The sequence below is a fragment of the Dipodomys spectabilis genome, unplaced genomic scaffold, assembly GCF_019054845.1.
Source record: "Dipodomys spectabilis isolate Male_0828 unplaced genomic scaffold, ASM1905484v1 ptg000043l, whole genome shotgun sequence".
NCBI lineage: Eukaryota > Metazoa > Chordata > Mammalia > Rodentia > Heteromyidae > Dipodomys > Dipodomys spectabilis.
The window spans coordinates 35922905-35944808 of NW_024870720.1; the positions used below are offsets into that span (position 1 = coordinate 35922905).

The 21904-nt window shown below is 42.0% G+C and overlaps 1 protein-coding gene across 4 annotated transcripts in view; it reads right to left on the reverse strand.

The window, feature by feature from the left end:
• Positions 1 to 19457, reverse strand: part of Sec31a (SEC31 homolog A, COPII coat complex component) — an 82602-nt gene extending 63145 nt beyond the window's left edge. Inside the window, exons 1-4 of one of the 4 annotated variants that reach the window (XM_042678283.1) lie at positions 19274 to 19457; positions 18992 to 19133; positions 15249 to 15323; positions 11490 to 11569 (exon numbers count right to left, since the gene is read on the reverse strand). In XM_042678283.1, the coding sequence (XP_042534217.1) occupies positions 11490 to 11503 (14 nt within the window). In that variant the 5' untranslated portion in view covers positions 11504 to 11569; positions 15249 to 15323; positions 18992 to 19133; positions 19274 to 19457. Of the gene's footprint in view, positions 1 to 5868; positions 5972 to 6110; positions 6352 to 11489; positions 11570 to 15248; positions 15324 to 18991; positions 19134 to 19273 lie in introns of those variants that run through there. The other 3 variants (XM_042678285.1, XM_042678284.1, XM_042678287.1) reach the window with 3 other exon arrangements.
• Positions 19458 to 21904: the final 2447 nt, after the last annotated feature.

The following is a 21904-nucleotide window of genomic DNA, read 5'->3' on the forward strand; positions in this document are numbered from 1 at the left end:
GATCCAGTGTGGCCATACCTTTCCCCTACCTGGCCACACCTCCTCCTGTCCCTGGCCTAGATAAATCCTGGCCCAGGAGTGGGTCCCCGCCCCCCCCCCCACACCTTTCCTTTTCAGGCAAACCTCTCCACCCTGCAGGGCAGGGGCAGCAGTTTGGTAAATAAACTTCTTTTCCTGCCTGAAGAGTGCGTGGTGTTCTCTTCATTGGCTGCCTAATGAAACCTATTTTATATACCTTACAATTAATATCTACACAGACTTTACTAGCCTGAAATCTATATTCCTACTAGCAGCACAATGCAATTTGGTTGTATAATCTTCATTGTCCCCTTGCACTACTTACAGTACTATCTTTTTCAGTGTTTACCTTTACACTGTTAAATATGCTTAAACTTCTACTAACTGATTTGTCAGCTTTAAATGATGTCCTCTGACTTCCCGCCATCACAGACAGGGCAATCTAAAACCCTTTTTCTACTTCCTGTTTTCTTTCTACTTCTTTTTACTTATAATCAAATTCCTACCATACAATGTAACATTTAGGGGTTATTCTTTCTTCCTTATACCCACTTTTAGCCTCAGTCAAATATATTCAATGCTCTGCAACAGAACATTTGTCAGTTTCCATACTCATCTTTACAGGATTAACTTCATACTCCTAACAGTTTTCCTAGAGTGACAGTTATAACTAACACTATGCTTGAATCTTGCATATTTAAATATTTTCTATTTGTAGATTTTACAGGTGGAAAAATTAAGGAGCAGAACCGTAGATAATCTGCACGCTAGCAAGAAAGAGGCAGAGCCAAGATTTGAGATCATAAGTTTACCTCCAAATTCCAAGTGCTTAACTTTCTTCTTCCTTCTCTCCCCTCCTCTCCTCCCCCTCCTCCTCTTCCCCTCCCCTTTTCCCCTCTCCCCCTCCTCTTCCTCCTCTTTTTAAACAGTGTTGTTGTCTGACAGCCCGAACTCAGGGTTTGGACTCTGTCCTTGAGCTCTTTTGCTAAAGGCTAGTGCTCTACCACTTTGAGCCACAGCACCACTTCCAGTTTGGGGGTCTGGGGTCGTTAATTGGAGATAAGTCTCACAGAGACTTTTCCGCCCAAACCTCAATCCTCAGATCTCAGCCTACTGTGTAGCTAGGATTACAGGTGTGAGCCATGGGTACCTGGCCCCTTATTACTTCTAACAAGTTTAGTTATTCAATTTTTATCATAGGAAAAAATTAACATTTGGAAGAAATAACTAGTGGCAAAGAAGCTACTGTGCATAATGAAACTAATAGAAATGAATCTCAAAAAGTTTGATAAATTAGGAAAAAGTAGGATTAAGAGATTATATGGTTAATAGAAATAGAAAAGTATCCCAAAAAGTTTAATAGATTAGGAAAAAGTAGGATTAAGAGGTTATTATTATATGGTTAGAATCATGACAATCTGCAGTCAATCCTCACAAGTTCTGCTACTTGTTAGATATAATACCTTGGACACATTATTAAGCTTTTTTGAGCCCTAATTTCTGTATCTATAAAAGGGGGGTGGGGGGGAAATAAAAATGACTACCTAATGATGTTGTGAGGTCTGAGAGATAATATATTTTACTTACAAATATATCTTACTTGTACAGATTAGTTGTGGTATGTTAGCAATTTAAAAATATGTACTTGCAGCCATGTGAGAGGTGGCTGTCATATCTGTCAATACCACCATAATCTTAGCTACTTGGGAGGCAGAGTTGCAGGATCAAGGAAAGCCCAAGCATCTAAAAGTTCACAAGATTCCTCCTCAATCAAGCTGGGCTTGGTGATGCACCTCTGTTATTGTAGCAATAAAGGGAAGTACAAATAGGAGGATTGCAGTCCAGATTAGTCCAAGCGTAAAGCAAGGCCCTATTCCATATCTCAAAAACAAGCAATGCACACTAGTATTGTTAGGAGGAAAAAGTTCATGATTTCAGAATAATTCCTACATAAAAACAAGAGAGATATTTAAAAACAATTAGAAGTACAGTATCTCCAGCAGCAAAGGTACAAGGGCTATTTAGTGCGTGCTTAGTTAATGTGTAACAGAGAGACATTCACAAGTATTACCCCAGTTAAGTGGAAATTCAAAGATTTATTATGTTTATTTCTTAGCTCTAGTACTCAACGTTCTACTAGAAGCAGTTCCATGGGCAGAGTGGTTTAAGTGGTATAACATCAGCTTAGCAAGCATGAGGCTCTGAGTTTAAATCCCAGGACGGGGGGGGGGGGGGGGGGGGGGGGGGGGGGGGGGGGGGATAAAAAGCTTCATGAGGCTGATTAAAACAGCACACTCAATATTATTTTGGGGGCTGGGAAGTTGGCTCAGTGGTAGAGCACTTGCCTTGCATGCTTGAGGCCCTGGGTTCGATTCCTCAGCACCATATAAGCAAAAAGAAAAAAGCCGGAAGTGGCGCTGTGGCTCAAGTGGTAGAGTGCTAGCCTTGAGCTGAAGAGCTGAGGGACAGCGCCCAGGCCCAGAGTTCAGGCCCCACGACCAGACCAAAAAAAAAAAAGATTATTTTGGATGAAGAATTACAATTTTATCCTAAGTAAAGCAAGGAGTGCTCTCTTTTTAAACTTATATAGTAAGTTCAAGTTCCAGCTCATTCATGAAAGTTGCCCTGTGATCCAACCTACAATGACCTAAATAAGCTCTGAACTGTTCATAAGGGACAGTACCACAAGTGAGGCATCTTACAATAAAATGCCACTCTGCTTTAACTAGATACTTCACAATACCTGATGAGTATCTACTGTCTATCGTCCAATTCAGGTTTTTTACATACTACTTAATGTGCTATCTTGTTAATTTTTCAATCTCAATTTTTATCTTTTGAGTATCAAACTGCTTAATTTGGTATTAACTATGCAGATGTTTTTAATCTAAATATTTAAAGGCACATCAATACCTTGATGATCTTGAAAGACCAGTTTTAGATAAAACAATTTGTGAATTCTTAGCTGACTAGAGGAACTTTTACTACTTAAAACACAGGGGGAAATATTGTGTGGAGGAAAAAGTTCATGATTTCAGAATAATTTCTAAACAAGAAAAACAAGATAACTATTTTAAAATGATTAGAATTACAGCATCTCTAGCAGCAAAGGTACAAGAGCTATTTAGTGAGTGCTTAGTTAATGTGCAACATAGACATTCACAAGAACTACCCCCATTACGTGGAAATTCAAAGATTTATTAAATTTATTTCTTAGCTCTATTAGAAGAAGCTCCACTTGAATACAAGGCTTAGTGATAACTGTATAAAAACACTTCCCTCCACACACTAAACTACATAATGGCTTAGACTATGTAGTAAAGTTACCATAATGTACCTACGTATTGCACTCATTCTCAAACTAAAAATATTATGAAATACAGCTTTACTGGATCCCAGTGTATTTCCTTCACTTAGAAACACTCATTTCATTGCAAAAGATTTTCTTGAAATCATAAAGACTTTTTAGATGAAACAATATTTACTTTAAAATAAGACTAGCTTTAAAAGCTGTGTGTAAGCTGGGCGCCCGGGTGGCTCACGTCTTCATCCCAGCTACTCAGATGGCTAAGATCTGAGGACAGCAGTTTAAAGTCAGCACCGGCAGGCAAGTCCATGAATCTCTTATCTCCAATTAACGCTAGAAAACCAGAAGTGGCACTGTGGCTCAAGTGGTAGAGTGCTAACCTTGAGCTGAAGAGCTCAGGGATGGCGCCCAGGCCCAGTGTTCAAGCCTCATCACCAAAAAAAAAGCTGTGCATAATTTTGTTCTTTATATTTTAGAATTCTCACTATTACACTATTTATAATTGCTTGAGTCAAACATACTTTATATAGAACATATTCATTATAAAAGTAGAACACAATTTTTTTTTAGTCAGTCATGGGGCCTGAACTCTGGATCTGGGTGCTGTCCCTCAGGTCCTCAGCTCAAGGTTCACAGCACCACTTCTGGCTTTTTCTGCTTATGTGCTGAGGAATCGAACCCAGGGTCTCATGTGTGCAAGGCAAGCACTCTACCACTGAGCCACCTTCCCAACCCTAGAACACAATTATTCATATATCACCAGGAAAAGAAAATCTATAAAACAGCAGTTGAGAGTTTGTGCTGTGAAACACACCCTAAATTTAAATCTCAATTTCGGTATCTCAGCTCTAATTCTGGTGAGATAACTATCCTTATGGGTATCTTGGCTCCTCTCTCAGTAAAATAAATACATTAAGAGTACCTACAAGCATCTCTTGTGAGAATTAAATGAGTTCTACTCTAGTAGAACAGTCTCTAGTATATAGTAAATAAATGTTCACAAATGACAGCTATTATAAAAATCACAATTTTAAAAGTCTAACTCAATTTATCTTCAGGAACACAGCTAAGGAACACCAATGGTCCTTACTTTTCACTCAATAACTGTCCACAATAATTGCATTCAATTAAATGAAAATTCTGCTCCTTTTCAAGTGGCAAATTTTGTGAAGCGCAACTATAATCTAAAGAGTACTATTCTTTGAAAACTAGCCAATCTTCATATGCTATGTATACATATAGCTGACCCATCCAACCCTCAGAAAGTGAAAAGAAAAAGCAGTAATGGGAAACTACACTTTTAACTTCAAAGTAGCAATCTAATCCTTTCCTGGCACTCATTTTAGTAAAGATCCATCTTATCTGGGCAAAATAGCTACTTAAAGACGGGAACATTTGTTCACTAACACAAAGCAAAGGAAGCAACTCTGCATTGCTTATTGAATTAAATAGACTAATCTGCTGGATGATGAAACTTTCTGAGCTGAAATTAACCTACGTAAGAATGGAGATATTTATAATGGCAATATAACATTTACATTCAATTCTTAAAAATGTAAAAGTTAAATTTAGTACTATCACCTTGTAAGTATTTACTTGGGATTTGTAAAGCTCATGAAAGCACACAGAAAACTGTAGATGTATATACATGTTTTTCTAGGCAATGATCCAATATTTTAATATTCTCAAAAGGGAGCAGAGTCTTAAAAGACTGCTTATCAACTTGGGCTTTTTTAGTTTACAAATTTCTTTTCACTCTTATATTGCTAGTTCGGAAAATAATCCGATGATCCAAAAGTGATCTGAAATTCAACATTTCCCGAGCAACTGCAAATGTGTGCAACATTAGTCAATAATTATAAAAACAGTTCAAACGACTCGAAAGCTCTTAAAGCCTATAAACTTTCCCCGGAACTGTAACCAAGGCAAAAATGGGAAAGCCAGCACAGAACCACCACTATAAAAGAGACCAAATGTTGTTAGCCAGCTCGAGAACTATCGAGATGGGAGGAAAAAAACGAGGCTACGGTGATAACCAGGAAGAGCTCATTATTAATTAAATGGAGTTACATCTGACGACGGAGAACCAATTTCCAGTTTTTCTGTAGTTTAGGAGATGACCGCGCATCATTACAATGTCAAGAGAGAACCTATGTAAAATGAGTGCTCCGAGCTTACCGAAAAGTTGATTCGGGCCCACAGGTCCGGGCAGTATTTGGATTTATTTCACAGCTACCCCACCATTTAACTGATCATCACAATTTGTCAGCGAAAGCCTACGATGCTCAATGGCACTTCCCTGTCACTCCAAGGACGGGTTGTGACTCACGACGATGGACTGCCCCCCCCCACCAATACTCCAACCCTAAATGATGAGTGACCTTCCGTTCCAACCTCTGAACCCTAAAATTGGCAACCGCCCAAACACAGACGAAAATCCCAACCAAGCCCGAGTCGACGGAATCCTCGGAGGCTCGTTTCCTCCCCTCGCCCCGGGAGGGGGATCTCATCTCTTTGTGCACGGGGTCCGAGGGTCTCCTAACCTCACACTGCGGTGAGCAGCCCGGCGGCGACTCCCGGCGACGCGGCGACACGCGGTGCTAAGCCTCGGGGGACCTGGCGCCCAGCTCGGGAATCGTCGGCGGCGGATGCCGGCCTGGAAGGCCAGACGCTGTCCCGCCGAGCCCGCAGGCGCTGGGGCGCGCCGTCACCCGGGCCCGGGCCTCAGCCTGACGGGGCGGGCGGAGAGCGAGGCCGGGGTCCCAGCTGCGGCCTACACTTTTACCTCCAAGTCTGACGGCCGGCGAGGAAGTCAAGCGGCCACGGGCCAGACGAGCACCCACCGAGACCCGTTCAGCGTTAGCGCAGCGCCCTTCGGACTCTCCCAGGATTCGCCGCCGCCCCTCCTCCCCGGCCAAACCACCACCACGTTCCGCTCCAACGTGGCAGCCGCAGCCCCGCCCTGCCTGCCGACACTTCCGGAGACGACGTGCGGCCCCGCCCACCCGGCCCGCCACAGCACTTCCGGGAGCCGCTGCGGAGTCGGGAGCGGCAAGGGAGAGAGGCTGGGCTCTGGATTGCCGATCGCGGGGTCAGGGGTCACAGACAATTTGAGGGTTGGCGCTCTGGATGAGGTCGCCAGACCAAGGATCAAGGATTAGTCCCTCTGGGCGTAGCCACCGGCCTGAGGCACCGCGGCGGCCCCGGGAACGCCACGTAGCACTTGATGAAGAGGCGTCGGCAGCACACTGCCCGCAGCAAACCACGGGAAGATCGGGCTGCGAGGACGTTATTGGTTTGTGACTGGGCTCCTTGAGTTGCTTACTGGGCTTATAGTTGTGTGCTTTGAGAACCATAAAAACACACGAAATGGTCACATCCACAGGCAACTGTAGGCATACTCCAACACGCAGCGTGAATGGGGAAGGTATGTCAGTTCTACCTACTATCCCGCGGTATTAATCCTTCCAGTACTCTTCCTTGAGTCGCCAGCATGATGCCATTTGGCACCAGGGATCCTCAACCATTTCAGATCTATAGGAATACCCCAACTTGGGAAATCTCCGAAGTCCTTCTAGTCCCAAGCATTTCGTTTAAGGAATACTAATGCCTACAAGCATACTAAAAACTAATACTAATACCTACCTAGTCTTGTGTGTTGCCTACATTAACTTTTAGTTTAGGTAGTAAATATTATACAGGGAACAAGGCAGAGGAGGCTTTTTTTTTCCTGTCGACTGTGGGGCCTGAACTCTGTCCCTCAGCTCTTCAGCTCAGGGCTAGGGCTCTACCACTTGAGCCATGGCCCCAATTCCGACTTTTTCTGCTCATGTGGTGCTGAGGAATCAATCCCAGGGCCTCGTGCGTGCAAGGCAAGCACTCTACCACTGAGCCACCTTGCCAGCCCGGGTGTGTGTGTGGGGGGGGGGGGGGGGGAATGGGCTTTCTTAACTAATTTTCTTACTCTTAACTAATTTTCTTACACTGTAGTCATCGCCTAATGCCAACCGTTAGCACCTTTCCTAAATGCCTTAACTGGAAGTTAATGTTTATTTTGTGGACACCAAGATTAAGATGTCACAAACTGAAGGGTCTTGAGTTGGAAACCAGCCTGAAATACATATGGTCTCAAAAAATAAAGAGCCGGTAAGGGTGCTTGCCTACCATGGAAAAACAAACAAAAAACCTGTGCTGATATACACAAACATACCATACAGTAAAATATGGTCAAAACTAGAAAACATTTTTGCAAGTGTGATCACACAAAAACTAAATTTACTTCTACAGGTTTGATAATTAGATTAGCTTACAGTGACCCATTTTTATGGTTATAAAAATGCCTTCCATTATAATTTACACTGCAAAGTTAAATTTATCTATAGAAGTAGCAAAAAATTGAAAAAAAAAAACTTGGCTTTAAAAGGGGATATTTGAGGGCTGGGAAGGTGGCTCAGTGGTAGAGCGCTTGCCTTGCATGCCTGAGGCCCTGGGTTCGATTCCTCAGCACCACATAAGCAAAAAGAAAGAAGCCGGAAGTGGTGCTGTGGCTCAAGTGGTAGAGCGCTAGCCTTGAGCTGAAGAGCTGAGGGACAGTGCCCAGGCCCAGAGTTCAGGCCCCACGACCGGACCCAAAAAATTAAAAAAGGGGGGATATTTGAACAACATACCTGTAACTCAAGCGTAATTTACTATTATTCAGGATGCTGTGATGTTAAAGATGATCTTTCCATGCAATGCCCAGGCAACAAGACTCCATCTCCAAATTAACTGGCCGGGTGCCAGTGGCTCAACCTGTAATCCTAGCTACTCAGGAGGCTGAGATCTGAGGATCAATGTTCAAAGTTAGCCCACCAGCAAACTGGAATTGGCGTCCTGGCTCAAGTGGTAGAGCATTAACTAGCCTTGAGCTGAAGAGCTGAGGAACAGCACCTAGGCCCAGAGGTCAAGCCCCATGACCAACAACAAAAGCAGGCTTAAAGTCCATGAGTTCAAACCTTGGTAGAGCCATAATCAAAATTAAAGGAGATTCACATGAACAGATAAACTTTCAAACATTCTCCGTAGTGTCCAGTTAACCAGCAAAAAGCTGCAAGTGGAACTTTGGCTCATGTGGTAGAGGTCCAGCTAAAGGGCAATGCCCAGATCCTGAATTCAAGCCTAGTACAGGCACACACATGCACATATGAGAAATTTTGAACCAGAAACCTATACAATTTCTTTTTACATCTCATTGGAATACATTCACACTCAATGATTGTTACCTATGTCTCCTTTTTTTTAAAGAGAAGTAGCTAAAACCTTCAAACCCTAAACTTACATGGTCCTTTAGAAAAATATTTCAATTATACAAGGTTTGAACTATAAATGACACAAATTCCAATGAGAAACTCAATTGCAATGTTATCTTAATCTGAGAAATTGAGAGCTTTCAGTATCAACAATTTCTTTGCTATTATTGGCTAGAAATGTAAAAGTAATTTCTAAGTTTTAGTAGTCATTTAGAATATTAGAAAATGACCAAGTGTTTTATAACTTATAGCATCATTATCAGTACTTGCATCATCATTACACTTAAAGGGAGCATTTTCTCTGTATGTTAACAATCAAAATTTCATCCTTTGTTCTTTAAATGTCATCTAGTATCTTCAGAATTTCCTAATGTGAAAGTTTTGCTAGTATTACTTTCTGAGATCTTTTTGTCACAGCCACTCTCACTAAGACAAATAGGGTTGTGATGATGAATCCAGTGAACCTGACTGAATAAAATTCTGCTTCCTGGAAATTGTGATTATATGGTGCTCCACACCTTAGCCTCCATAATGGACTGCAACATTTCACCTACAGTGTTCCTCTGGCTGCATAGTAGAGCTCCCTAGAATGGAGGCAGTACCAACATTCCCTTGTTTATACCTTATAATACAACATCCAAATCCTGCAAAGATTTTGCACAAGATTATGCACAATATGGTCTTAACTATCATGCAATTTCACCACATAATTTAACACTGATTCACACTTGCAACTATCTCTTTCAATGCACCAACTAACACCAACCTTCCCTGAACTATGGCCAAAGTTGAGATATGCTCTTTATTATAATCTTTAATCCAAAGTAGAAGAAAGCATCTCATTAACCATAAGTAGCTTTGTTACTAGCACAATTTAAACTATCAACACTGATGTCGCCTATATTACTTAATAAAACAAAAGGAAAAAGATGTTGAAGCAATTTTATTTTTTTTAAAAAAGCAGACTTTTTTCCATATGGTTCATAACTATTGCTTCATACAAGCCTAGTTTTACTTGTAGTCATTATCCAATGTTACTTGCAGTATCATTTTTATTTCTTTGCTGTCCTGTTAAGTTTGTTGCTCGTTTTTTTAATTACTCATTTTTATAAATTGTCATGAGATTAATCTGAGCAAGAGGGCAATAAAACTAATGATGATCTGTAAACTAATGAAATAACAACAAACTAGTTTCAGCTAATACTGAAATTTTAACCATGTTCGAGAACTAGGTTTACATGTGGTCTTCAATAATCAATAAGCACACGTTGGAAAATTGCAACTCCAGGACTACCTGTACAAAAAAAAAGCAAACAAATATTAATTACTTTAAATTATTTAAATGTATTTTAATGACTACTACTAAACAAATCTAATCCTAGATCAAATAAAAATGAAGCTTTCTCAGATTTTTTTTTATTTAAAACTGAATTACAGCCAGGTGCTGGTGGCTCACACCTGTAATCCTAGCTACTGAGGAAGCTGAGATCTGAGGATCGTGGTTCAAAGCCAGCCTGGGGAAGGAAAGTCCATGAGACTATTATCTTCAATTAATGACCAGAAAACTGAAAGTGGCACTATGGCTCAAGTTGTAGAGTGCTAGCTAGCCTTGAACTGAAGAGCTCAGGGACAACACCTGGGCCCAGAGTTCAAGCCCCAAGATCTACGAAAACAAAGAAAAAACCAACAAACCACTGAATTACAACCATCACAAAGCACAAATAGTAATAGCAATGCCATTTGCCACTTAATAGCGTGTTTAGCTAGACAGAGACTGCCATTCAGTGTTTTATTGTTTTGGTTCTTTTGGGGGGGGGGGGGGGTCCGGTCATGGGGCCTGAACTCTGGGCCTGGGCACTGTCCCTCAGCTCTTCAGCTCAAGGCTAGTGCTCTACCACTTGAGCCACAGCGCCACTTCTGGCTTTTTTCTTTTTATGTGGTGCTGAGGAATCGAACGCAGGGCCTCATGCATGCAAGGCAAGCGCTCTACCACTTAGCCACCTTCCCAGCCCTTATATTTTTTTTTTTAAATGTTTCATAAATCTTTGCATAAGGGCTTCAAAACCAACTTTTAGGTTTGTATAAATTTAAGGAATAAAAAAATACAAAAATATAATATAGGTAGGGAGCCTAGCTACTCAGGAACCTATGATTTAAGAATCAAGGTTCACAGCCAGGCTGAGCAGACAAATTCAAGACTCTTAACTCCAATTACCAGCAAGCAGCTGGAAGTGGAGGTGTGGCTCAAGCAGACTACCAGCCTTAAGCCAAAATGCTAAGAGAAGGCATAAGGCCCTGAGTTCAAGCCCTAGTACTGTCATAATAAATCATACATACACAACAAACTTACAAAGGTTATTAGATATATATATATATACATATCTATATATAAAATCAAATTTGAAAAATGTCTCAAACATGCCTAATTAGTGATAGAACTGTATTCTGATTCCCAGCTTCCTCTTCTTTCCAATATTGTTCCTTCCTATTATTGCTCTCAGTTGATAGGACTATTATTCCCTGGTATATTTAGGAGTCATGATTTTTTACCAATTTCAGGGACTAAAAAGTTTGTATCATGGGTCTGGGAAAGTGGCTCCGTGGTAGAGTGCTTGCCTTGCATGCAGAAAATCCAGAAGTGGCGCTCTGGCTCAAGTGGTAGAGTGCTTGCCTTGAGCTGAAGAGCTAAGGGACAGCACCCAGGCTGAGTTCAGGCCCCACAACTGGCAAAAAAAAAAAAAAAAAAGGATTGTATCATTATTTTTAAGGGAAGAGGACTTTTTGATCTTTGCAAATTGCATTTCTAAAATCTAATCTATTAATCATCTTATTCTCTAGTAAATATCAACTTTCCATTGACCAAATAAAGCTCTTACCTTATTATATACATCTTCAAATTCCTGATCAAAAATTTGACTGATGATGCTTTCTAAGAAAATACTTTTCAATTTTATTCCTGGAACAGAAAAACATTCAGACAGGCAAATCACTAAAATTACATTATATAATTAAATCTCATGATTTCCTTTTCCTATAATGTCCTCATCCACATACATTAATCACAACAAATCATGATGTGAACAGCAGTGGAAAAGCTTAATCATTGGACATTTATACTTTCTCATTTTGAAGCTCTACTAATGGTTTTTTTCATCGCGTTAGTTCTTTATTATCTAGCAAGTGTATATTTTAATGTTTTAATTGTATAATATAGAATACATAAGATCTCAGATTTTACTATTAGTGGAAAAAAATAACTGATTAAGAAAGGGTCTTTTGCTGGGCGCCAGTGGCTAAGGCCTAATTCTAGCTACTCAAGAGGCTAAGATCTGAGAACTGTGGTTCAAAGCCAGAGTGGGCAGTAAAGTCTGTGAGACTTATTTCCAATGAACAACCCAAAAGCCAAGAAGTAGAGCTATAGCTCAAATGGATGAGTGCTAGCCCTTGCACAAAGGCTCAGAAGAGCACCCAGGCCTGAGTTCAAGCCCCAGGACCAGCACAGACACAAACACCCCAAAGTTTATTTCAATACAGGTGCTTATTTATTTCAAGCATTTGAAGATTACAGGCTCATGCATGTAGTAACTCATGCTGTTCAGGAGGCTGACACTTGAGGATCAAGGTTCAAAGCCAGCTCAAGCAGTAAAGGTCCAAGAGATTCATCTCCAACAAACTATTCAGAAAAAGTCAGAAGGGCTGGGAAGGTGGCTCAGTGGTATAGCGCTTGCCTTGCATGCATGAAGCCCTGGGTTCGATTCCTCAGCAGCACCACATAAGCAAAAAGAAAAAAGCTGGAAGTGGCGCTGTGGCTCAAGTGGTAGAACGCTAGCCTTGAGCTGAAAAGCTGAGGGTCAGAGCCCAGGCCCAGAGTTCAGGCCCCACGACCGGACCCCCCCCCCCCCCAAAAAAAAGACATCTTAGCTCCATTAAGAGTATCACTTTAGGGGCTGGGAAGGTGGCTCAGTGGTAGAGCACTTGCCTTGCATGCCAGAGGCCCTGGGTTCGATTCCTCAGCACCACATAAGCAAAAAGAAAAAAGCCGGAAGTGGTGCTGTGGCTCAAGTGGTAGAGCGGTAGCCTTGAGCTGAAGAGCTGAGGGACAGCGCCCAGGCCCAGAGTTCAGGCCCCATGACTGGACCCCCCGAAAAAAAACAAAAAAAAAAAAAAAAGAATATCACTTTAGGGCTGGGAAGTTGGCTAAGTGGTAGAGCGCTTGCCTTGCATTCCAGAGGCCCTGGGTTCGATTCCTCAGCACCACATAAGCAAAAAGAAAAAAGCCGGAAGTGGTCCTGTGGCTCAAGTGGTAGAGCGCTAGCCTTGAGCTGAAGAGCTGAGGGACAGTGCTCAGGCCCAGAGTTCAGGCCCCACGATCGGACCCCCCAAAAAAAATTGAAAAAAAAAAAAGTCAGAAGTGGTACTGTGGTAGAGTGCTAGACTTGAGCTAAAGAAGCTCAAGGACACTCCCCAAGGTCCTGAGCTCAAGCCCAAGACCAACACTAAAAAAAAAACACAAAAGTTTATTTCAAGTAAATTCATGTCATCTTGAGGTAACTTCTCAACATCAGGCCTGACATGGAAAGGGTCACTACACTTTATTATAAAACTGTTTAATGCTTTTTTAATTAGACAAGGTTTCAGAAGGAAACTACTACTTCAAAAGAGAAAGGGAGCATTGTTTCTCCTAGCAAGGAAACGGAAGAATAGTGATAAAAGGAAAAGACAAAATGTAAGTCTCTAGCACTACATACATTCTACTAGTGGCATTCTGATTGCTTGACATGGTATATATTTTGATCTCAAAGGCAAAACCTCAAAGACTGGGAAATAAGCAACAGAAAGAAAATAAGGCAATATTTAATTATGGTAAATAAAAATCAGGCCTTTGGGGAAAAGAACAAAGTGTTTCCATGTTGCTGAATAGCTACACATTTATTTGCCCTATGCTTCATGGAGCAAATATTTCTTTGGTGATACACTTGAACAACTCTTAACAGAAATTTAATCCTGGCAATATAGTGGCATCCCAAAAAATACCTAAAGGGATACCCAATTTATAGCAATAATTCTAGTTCAAATTAGCTTCTCTACTACCTCAGAACTATCAAGGTACAATTCTAACTAAAATAAATTTTCTCATTTTCTAGAAACTTCACAAAAGGAAAATCATATCAATTATATAACACCTATATCTACATCTATGTAGACCAAAAATAAATTATACATCTTAGAAAAAGGACTGTTAGCCAGGTACAGATGTCTCAAGTCTGTAATCCCACCTACTCAGGAGGCTGAGATCTGATGATCATGGCACACAGCCAGTCCCCAGTTCTGGTAGGAAAGTCCATGAGACTTTTATCTCCAATAAACCACCAGAAAACCAGAAGTGGTGCTGTGGCTCAAGTGATACAGCATTAGCCAAGAGCTGAAGAGCTGAGAGACAGCGTGCAGGCCCAGAGTTCAAGCCCCACGACAGGGGGGTGGAGAAAGACGACAGATGGGAACCATTACTTCTGATTTACTTGCGTTAAATACTAAATTCTTTAATAAATTGGAACTGCTTTACTTCTAAATTTACTTGAGTTAAACACTAAATCCTTGAATGTAATAGATTGGAACTGCTACCTCTATTTCAAGGGTGAGTATTCACACCTTTGAAGTTAGTTTCTCTCTTACAATGTACCAAGAGCAACTTTTAAAAGACAAGTTTTCATCTTGACAGTTTGTTTGGATCAATCTTTCTCTCTAAAGGAAGCTAGCTGCTGTTATTTTTTTTTTTTAATACAGTCAGACTATGAAAAAGTATACATGCAAAGAATTAAATTCTACAGATAATAGCCAGAAAGGAAGCAAAGCTTGCCAAGTAAGCCTGGAAGTTAATGTCCTCCTCTCCCTCAGTATTATCAGTCAGGGACTGAATCTCCCTGAGCCAGAACCACCCAAACTCACACAACTGAGACAGTGAGTGTTTTAAACTTTTTTTTTTTTCTCTTTTTAAAACATCTTCTCAGTAGGATTTCAATTTTTTTCCTGGGGCCAGCCTCAGATTACAGCCTTCCTACCTACTGCCCATATAGGTATGCATCACCAGACCTGGATTGATTGGGACGTGCCACCCCTCACTAGCCTTGAAATTCAATTCTCTCAATCTCCACCTCTCAAGAAGTTGGGAATACAACCACAAGCCAACGTTGACCGGCCTTATAGTATTGACTACTAGAGGGTCACTCCATATTCATACCCAAAAAGCAAACTGTACAACTTATAAATTAACTAAAAAGATTCAGGACAACACAAATTTAAACCTCAAAGCTTTCAAAGTCCATGTCTGCCTTCACAGGGTTATAGTAAGAAATAACCTGTTAAAAATATAACAAAACAAAACAAAAAAAACAACAAAACTTCTCCCGGTGTAGTAAGCTTTGCACAATGCTTGGCATATATTAACTGGTCAATAAACATTGTCATTATTCTTTCCCATGTGACCAGTTTAACAACACTTCTATACATAAGACTGATTTGGATTTCACTAAAGCCTTTTTTTTAGTCATCTTTTTTACTGAGAGAACTGTCCATTTTCAAGTCAATGCTAAAGTTCCAGGAATACTTAGTAGCTCTAAAACAGAAAGGTATACTACCTTTTCTGCATATTTCAAACCATTACCTTCCAAGATCTGTGTTATCTTGTCCAGATATTTCCAAGAGTATAATTTCTGAAAAAGAGATATTTTCTTTTAAGTCATTTTGTGCAAAGGTCAATGTCTTCTAATAACACTAGGTTTTGTAAAGTTCACATATCCTCATTTAAGTATCTGGTAATCACAACAGTTCATTATGTGAACAGCAGTGAAAGGTTTAATCATCGGACATGAGGTTTCTAAATAATGAAGTGGCATTGTGGCTCAAAGTAGTAGAGCTCAGGGACAATGCACAGGCCCTGAGTTAAAGCCCCATCAAACACACACACACACACACACACACACACACACACACACACACACACACACACACACACACACACACACACACACACACACACACACACACACACACACACACACACACACACACACACACACACAGCAAAGATGCTGCTGGTGCTGGTGGCTCATACCTGTAATGCTTGCTATTTACTGAGGAAGCTGAGATCTGAGGATTTCAAGTGGCTCAAGTGGTAGAGCACTAACCTTAAGCACAAAAGCTCAAAGACAGTTGAAGCCCCAGGACTGGCACACACGCAAAAATACAAAGCAAGGATGTAACCAAATAATCAACTTGAGAATCTTAAAAGGCACAAAGATTGCATTACTACTTAAGTATCTAGAGCAGTGACATCCACACATACACCGTAACCCTCCTTTCTGGCTTCTGTAAAGTAATCCAGTAGTTTCTACTCATTGGGTCTTTTAAGAATTTTTTTCTACCTAAGAGCAGTTCTTGGTTACTCATTTGCAATTAAAACGTAAAAGCCTACACTGAGAAAGAATTCAATTAAGCAGAAAAGAGCCATCACTGCAGATGTTGAACTAGCTCTCTTCCCTCCTGTATCAGCTTCTTAGCAGGTTAAGTTACCTTTGAACCCATTTTAACAACAGTCCATTAGCTTAGGCTCAACTGCAACTTTAAAACTACTCTTCAAGTAGTAACCACTTAAAAAGTATTTTAATGGTCATAACTCACATGGGATTTGAATACTATATCCAAACCCAACTTTTCCCCTTACACCCTCTAATTTCAAATGCATGGTGTTTTTGTTTGTTTATTTTTTGCCAGTCCTGCCGCTTGAACTCAGACCCTGAGCACTATCCCTAAACTGCTTTTGCTCTAGGCTAGCACTCTACCACTTGAACCACAGCACCACTTCCAGCTTTTTCTGTTTATGTGGTATTGAGTAATCTAACCCAGGGCTTCATGAATGCTAGACAAGCACTGTACCACTAAGCCACATTCCCAACCCATGCATAGTTTTCTTAAACATCAAAAATTCCATTTTGCAGCCAGGTGCCGGTGGCTCAAGCCTGTAATCCTAACTACTCAGGAGGCTGAGATTTGATGATGGGAGGTTCACAGCCAGCGGGGGCAGGAATGTCCATGAGACTCTTATCTCTGATAAACCACCAGAAAACCAGAAGTGGTTCTGTGGCTCAAGTGGTAGAGCGCTAGCCTTGAGCTGAAGAGTTGAGGGACAGCCCCCAAGTCCAGAATTCAAGCCCCATGACCACCACCAACAAAAAAAATTCATCTTGCCATGTGCCAGTGACTCCTGGCTGTAATCCTAGTTACTCAGGAGAAGGAGCTATTCAGGAGATCTGAGGATCATGGTTTGAAGCCAGCCTGGGGAGAAAAGTCCCTGTGAGACCCTTATCTCCAATAAACTACTCAAAAAAGCCAGAAGTGGCATTGTAGCTCAAGTGTAGGGCACTAACCTTGAGCACAAAGGGGCTCAGGTACAGCATCCAGGCGCTGAGTTTAAGCCCCAGGACCAGCCCCCCCTCCCCAAAAAAAGAAATTCATCTTAAGCTACTGTCTCTAAACTCAAAGAGCACCTTCTAACAGGTTTCCCTCACACTTCTGCATCCTTAACAAAAAAGTGGCTACTACACTGACACCATTTCATACCAATGAAAACGTGGCCCAGTTAACTCTCATCCATATGGTGAAAATTTGAATTCTCATCATGCTGGTGAGAAGGTAAAACAGTTCACTCTGTTTTGGAAAATAATCTGGAAGTGCTCGCTAACTTAGTTACCATACAACCTAGCAAATCTCATTTAGGTATACAATAAAGAAAACAGGTCCACACAAAAACTTGTAAACCAATGTTCATAATATCATTCATAACAGACAATAAATGCTAATAAGCCAAAGTAGGACTGAAAACATGGCTCAAGAAAGAGCCCCAGTACCTGCCCCCACACAAAAAAAGCAACAGAAAGGTTAATAGCCAGGAACTGGTATCTCTCATCTGTAATTAGCTACTCAGGAGGCTGAGATCTGAGGATCACATTTCAAAAACAGCCTGGGCAGGAATGTCCCTAAGACTCTAATCCCTAATTATCCACCAGAAAACCACAAGTGGAGCTGTGGCTCAAGTGGTAGAGTACTGTCCTTGAGCACAAAAGCCTTAAGGATAGTGCCCAGGCTCAGAATTCAAGCCCTAGGGACAGGAAAAAAAAGTAAATGTAAACCACCTGATGGATATGCTACAATTTTGCTAAACTCTGATTCCATTTTATGTGAGGAACACAGAACAGGCAAATCCACACAGAATGCAAATTAGCTGTTTCTAGGGACCAGAGAGAGGGAGGGCTAGCTATCAAGAATTGGTTTCTTTATAGCACAATGAAAACATTCAGAAATCGGCCAAGTCCTACTTCCACTTGGGAGGCTGAGTTGGGAATCTGTAATCCTAGCTACTGAGGAGGCTGAGTTGTAATGACTCAAAGCCATCCCAGGCAAGGAAGTCCATGAGACTCTAATCTCCAATTAACCACCAGAAAATTGGAAGTGGAGATGTACCACAAAGTGGTAGAGCCCTAGCATTGAGCAAAGGAGCTAATGAACAACATCCAGGCCCCAGGACTGACCAATACAATATATAATAAAGTTCAGTGTGGTACAGAGCTGGCCTAGCGTGTACAGGGTCCTGGCTTCCATCCCCAGCACTGCAAAATACTGACTGTGGTGACCATTGCCAATTGTCTGAGTACCTGCTGTTTGATATTCCAACTCTCAATAAAACTGTTAAAAAGGGCTGGGAAGGTGGCTCAGTGGTAGAGCTCTTGCCTTGCATGCATGAGGCCCTGGATTCGATTTCTCAAAAACTGTTAAAAAATGTAACTTTTTCTCAATTCATGTTAATTGGAGGAGTATTAGAAAAGTATTCCAACCCACATCCCTATCTCGCCTATATATGCAAAGCATTTGCCGTGGGCATCCCACGATTATTCTTAGCCCTGTGCCTATTAACGAGACACAAGTAAACGCTGTTAATTTCATTAAGGTAGAATCATCACTATGAAAAGCAGGTGTAATACCTTGACAGTAATATTTTAAACTGGATCTAAACAAAATAAAGAGAAAAAGAAATAATCTTGTTCTACAAAGCTAGAGGAAGTTATGAAAAAGTGACCAACACGACTATTTAAGTGGCTTCTAACATTATGCAGGGAGAAAAAAGGCCAGTTAATTTGCTGAGTCTCTTTGCCAAACACAAAATAAGTTGACCCCTTTTCTTATTTCTATCAAAACTGAAGTCTCAGCGTGTAAATTTAAGGGGTTTAAATGAGACGCTGCTGTAAAACCTTGTCAATCCTGAAAGCAATCAACGCCGCACCATTTCCCAGGGCACCGCAGCTTCCCAGATCCCCAAGTGCCTTACCCCGCTGGCCTCATTCCCAAACGGTGCCGAAACGTCTTTCAGAGAAGGATCCGCCACTGAAATAAGATTCGGCGCATCCTCATCCAAACTCCTCTGGAATCTTACGCTGCCACACGCGACTACGTGATCTCCCCATCACCACCTACAGGACAAAACATAAGGGAAAGATTCGCACCTCAGTGAATTACTTACGCCTCCATGCTTTCTTCCCTGGTTCTTGGACACTGCATTTCATCCAACCCCCCCACCCCCACCCCGCCACCAGTCCCTTTCTCGGTGTACCCTCATCAGCTCTAGAAACCATATCCAGAAATCCATCGGCCTGCCCTGGATCGGCCTACACTTTTGGCCCTGCCTCATGGCCTCTTATTCCCAATATCAGCCTCACAAAGACGCGATGGAGACGGATTGAATTGAGTTGCTGAGAGGAACTCAGGAGGCAACAGCAAAATTGCTAGTGATCCCTGCGTTTCTAATTGGCTGCTGCGACACTACCTAGCCTCCGATTGGCTACGGCAACAAGCTCTGCACCTACCGCGAGACAAGGCGGAAGTCCCGCGCCTGGAAAGCCCTCCTTCCCTGGTGTCGTAAACGTCAAGGGACGGAGCTCAATTTAATCGTGATTCAAGCTATCACGGGAATCTGAAATGGGAGCCTCACGACACAAGATGAACCGAAGTTGCTAGGCAGTGGGCTTACAGGATCTGCGACGCTGTGCTGCTTCGGGAGCGCGGTCTCTACTTCCCCCAGTGCGTGTGAGCGCACCTACGGACCGGATGGACTGTCGGCAGGGTGGGCGGGGCCGGGAGGCTTGCGTCGGGCCTGACAGGCTCTTGGCCTGTGGGCGGGGCTGTAGAACGGTGGGCGGAGGCGGCAGTAAGTCAAGACGTTTACGCGACGTCAAGCGTGACTGGGCCACCAGGGGAATCTGTCTTTGGTTCTCAAATGATTCAGGGCTCACCTCTAGTTCTGCGCCTTCTTTCTGTCATCCGGTTACCTGTTATCTTTGAATGAGGTTGTTCAAAAGCGGTTCTGCTTTCCTTGATCTTGTTATTCAATTGAGGATCGCATCGAAGCCCAGTGTTATTCTGAGACAGGCCTGTAATCCTTGCATTTAGGAGGCAGAAATCGAGGATACCAAGTTCTAGGCCAGCTTCGGCTACTTAGCCATGGAAAGAAAACAATGAAAACAAGTGGGGGAGAGAAGAGTGGGGTAAGCGTCATTAAGCGTGAGCGCTCCTTTTAAAGCGCATGGCTTCGTGGTAGAGTTCGTGGCATCTGGTTAAGGTAGAGTACAGGCCAGGTTTTGCCTGGCTTGGCTAACTTTGAAATTGTTCACTACTTGTTAAACGAATTTTGCAAGGCCGGCCGGGTTGTCACTGAATCCGGGCCTGGCAAGGAAGCTGTATTTAGCACAATTTCAGACCATTCTAACCTGAACTCAGATTTTGTTGTCCAGATTGGTATAGATTATTCAAATCAATGTGGAAGGCATATTTAAGGAGAACTGTGGGTAAATGAGATGCTTGCCCACAAAGAAGTACAAGTTAAACAATTGGGAAGTATTTTTATGGGGAAAAAAAAGAGCTTCTGGAGTGGGAAGAGTGTAAGATGAGATGGTGATATGGTGGAGGAAGTAAAGACGGAATATTTGACTTGGATTGTGTAAAATGGATAATGAATGATTTTAAGATATAAATGTAAGTATGCTGTAGATAAGACTTCCCTGGTAACTAGCTATTTTAGCCAGTAACTCTAACTCTAACTCTGTAACTCTAACTCTGCTTTTGCTATTTTCTGAGCAATGCCAGCCCTAACCAGCTGAACTATCACCACCCTTTGTTCTATTCCCCTGCTTCCCACCAGCAAAACCTTGGCGGAAATTTAAACTTCAGGTGTGAATTTCTTGTAACAATCATTGGCTAAAACCAACACCTAGACTCCCCCTTTCCCCGCCCTAGCCCAAAATGCTTAAAAGCCAATATGGACTGGCCCTCAGGGCTGTTTCCTGGGATCCTAACTCCAGGTGCAGTCCTGGCAGATCAGCACTTTTCACTCAATAAAATCTTTTTACATTTTCACTGTGGACTGAGTGGTCTCACTGCACCTCCCCACTACAATGGAAATGCCGATAAATTATAGGATTGTAGAGTGGAAAAGTACCTGCGAGGAAATTTTTTAAAATATTTAAATTCCAGGTTGTGAAATTGCTTTTTTTGTGTGTGAGGTTGTTTTTGTTTTTTGGTCAGTCGCGGGGCTTGGACGCTGTCCCAGCACTCTTCAGCTCAAGGCGAGCGCTCTACTACTTGAGCCACAGCACCACTTCTGATTTTCTAGTGGTTTATTGGAGATAAGAGCCTCATGGACTTAACTGCCCAGGCTGGCTTTGAACCTCAATCCTCAGATCTCAGCCTCCTTAGTAGTTAGGATTACATGCATGAGCCACCGGCACCCAGCCTGGAATTGGTTTGTTTGTTGGTTTGGCAGTACTGGAGTTTGGAGTCCTGAATCCCAATCCTGTTTTGCTTTAGTTATTTTCCAAAGAGGGGTTTGCACTTTTTGCCAGAGAAGGCCTCAGACTGAAATCTTACTGCGGAGTTGCCCAGGAATCAGGATTACAGTCAGGAACTATCACAATCAGATGATTTGTAGAGATGGAATTTTACCCTCTTTTGGCCAGGACTGGCAATCCCTGCCTGCTTCTCAAGTAACTGGAAATAGAGCCATGCATTGATAATTCTAAAGTTAAAAAAAAAAAAAAAAAAAAAAGGAAAAAGAAATTGGCAAGATTTGAACTTGGGTCCATACCCTTGGTAGACAAATAACCCTACTGCTTGTGAAGTAAGGAGGCCAGGTCTGGCCAGCGTCATATTGGCCACATGGTGGATGGTAGGGTCTGGCATCTTGTCTTCA